At 43.7% G+C, this 2,106-nt stretch overlaps 1 protein-coding gene across 1 annotated transcript; it reads right to left on the bottom strand.

Moving 5' to 3' along the window:
- Positions 1-727: 727 nt before the first annotated feature.
- Positions 728-1,471, bottom strand: LOC111886204 (uncharacterized). Its single transcript, XM_023882435.1, has one exon. The coding sequence runs from the start codon at positions 1,469-1,471 to the stop codon at positions 728-730; it is 744 nt and encodes a 247-aa protein (XP_023738203.1).
- Between the last annotated feature and the right edge of the window lie 635 nt (positions 1,472-2,106).

Here is a 2,106-nt window from a genome sequence, read left to right as displayed (position 1 = left end):
TTGCTTTGCCCGTGGGTTGAGGACGGCCATTATTGTCGTGTTGTTGGTCATCCTAAATTTTACTATACCATGTATTGTTGATGGGATAGCTTGGAACCGGAAAAGGGCTGGCCTCCTAAGGATCATATCGTCTTCAGAACTTTGTTTTACTACTGAGAATTCGATTATCCACGTTACCTTTTCCTTCCCATCGTGGTTGAGTATTGTCAATGGGAGGCTTATGGTCCCGAGCGACCACAACTTGTGTCATGTGAAGCCAACGAGTGGGAATCGGTTCGGTGATTTTAGATTCTTTTTCTAGGATGTCGGGAGTCGTTCGAAACAGTGCCCGTAAAGGAAGTCGATGTTGCTGCCAGTGTCGACCAAGGCTCGCCAAATCTAATGTTGTTGGATGTAAGCGGAGATTATGATTGGGTCTTTAGGGTCCCATTCGGGTGTTTGTGGGTCTCCCAGTGAGAAACTTATGTTCAGAGTATCGCTAAGTAGGGCATCGATGCTATTGTTTGCTGATCGGTTCATGGCTCTGTTCGGGGGCTTCGCGATTGTGAAGAGCTTGTCCTTTTTGATTGGCTATTTATTCGCTTCCTTCCGGGTTTGCCCGTCTTTTTGTTCGGATTCGAATTTTGATCGTAGGGTCTTCGCGATATCCGTGAGGTTTCCATTCAATTGCTTGTCTGCTACTTCTCTTTTGAGGATTGTGCATTCTCCGATGTCGTAGGTTTTGCTCTTATGGTATTCGTAATTCTTCCCTTTTTCTTTTTCCACCCGTTGAGGGGGTTTTTTCCAGAGTATTTACTTCAAGCCTATGGCTCCTGGGCTTATCCTTGATGAATGGGCGAAACTTGGGAGTTGAATGTCCCGAATGTCTGTTATGCTTATTGTGACTTCCATCATGACGCTCCTTGTGACTATGGTGGGAGTGGGAATCATCTGATTCTTGTTTGAGGTATGCATTTGCTACAACTTTTAGATTGGCTTCTTTGCGCTCTTCTCCCTCGATTTTCTTGGGGTATTTTTCGACCCTATACTTCAGTTCATCCCTAGATTTTGGCACTGTTCCTTGCATTTTCCTCGACAGGGGGCCTGGGAGTAACCCTTTGGCGAAAGCACATGTGACTAGAAACACTTCATGACCGGGTACGCTCAGAGTTACGAGGGTAAATCGTTCGTTGTACACTCGGATGGACTCTCCCTCTTTTTGTTTGCATGACATAATGAAGTTGGCATCTCCTTTCATTTTCCTCAATTGCATAAATTTTTTTAGGAAAAGATACCTGAATTGTTCAAAGTTGGAGAAACTTCCCGGACGCAGTTCCTTGAACCATTTGCTAGCGTTTCCTGACAACATGACTAGGAAGTTGGTGCAAGTGAGCCTCTTGTCCATCCATAGTGATGTCATTGTCCATTCGTAGGTGCCTACATGCTCATCAGGATCTGTCTTGCCATCATACTTTGGAATGTTTGGGATCATGTCCGAATGCGGTATTTCGTACTGTAAAAGCTCTTGGCAGAATGTCAAGCTGATGCTCGTGACCAGGTTGTGCATGTGTGGGTAGGTGAATGCTCTGCCAACCATCACCTGTTGTACGTGGTATGGGTTGTTGTACCCTTGGCCATACTTGTATTGGTACCCATAGTTGTACATGGTTACTTGTGGTATGTACGATGCCTGTATGGAGTATGTATGCATCAGTTGGTTTGGTTGTGAACTTGACTCCGCTGGCCTTGTAGTGTGTGAGCTCATCTCCTGCACTGGTGTGCCTTCACTATTGTGACTTTGTGGCTACATTGTTGGGGATACACACCTTGGTAGTGGTATGAGTATGTGTAACATCCCAAAAATTCATGACCAAAAATTTCATTTTTTTATTATTAAATAAAAGCATAGTTATCAAAACATAAGTCATAGTATCTCAAAACATCATAACGGTATATCCATATCAAAACATATGTCAAAATATATCAGAGTAAACATCCCAGGCTAAAACATCATGGTGTGTGCAATGTAGTCATCTCGAGCTCTTCCCTTTGCTACCAGAAGTACCTGAAACCAAAACTGAAAACCGTAAGAACGAAGCTTAATGAGTTTCCCCAAACTACCACATA

The sequence above is a fragment of the Lactuca sativa genome, chromosome 4 (genome assembly GCF_002870075.4).
Source record: "Lactuca sativa cultivar Salinas chromosome 4, Lsat_Salinas_v11, whole genome shotgun sequence".
NCBI classification, from domain to species: Eukaryota; Viridiplantae; Streptophyta; class Magnoliopsida; order Asterales; family Asteraceae; genus Lactuca; species Lactuca sativa.
This window is presented reverse-complemented; position numbering and strand designations above follow the sequence as displayed.

Excerpts from the sequence above, each read along its gene's own strand:
- LOC111886204 (XM_023882435.1), bottom strand. The coding sequence starts at position 1,471 with ATGATCCCAAACATTCCAAAGTATGATGGCAAGACAGATCCTGATGAG.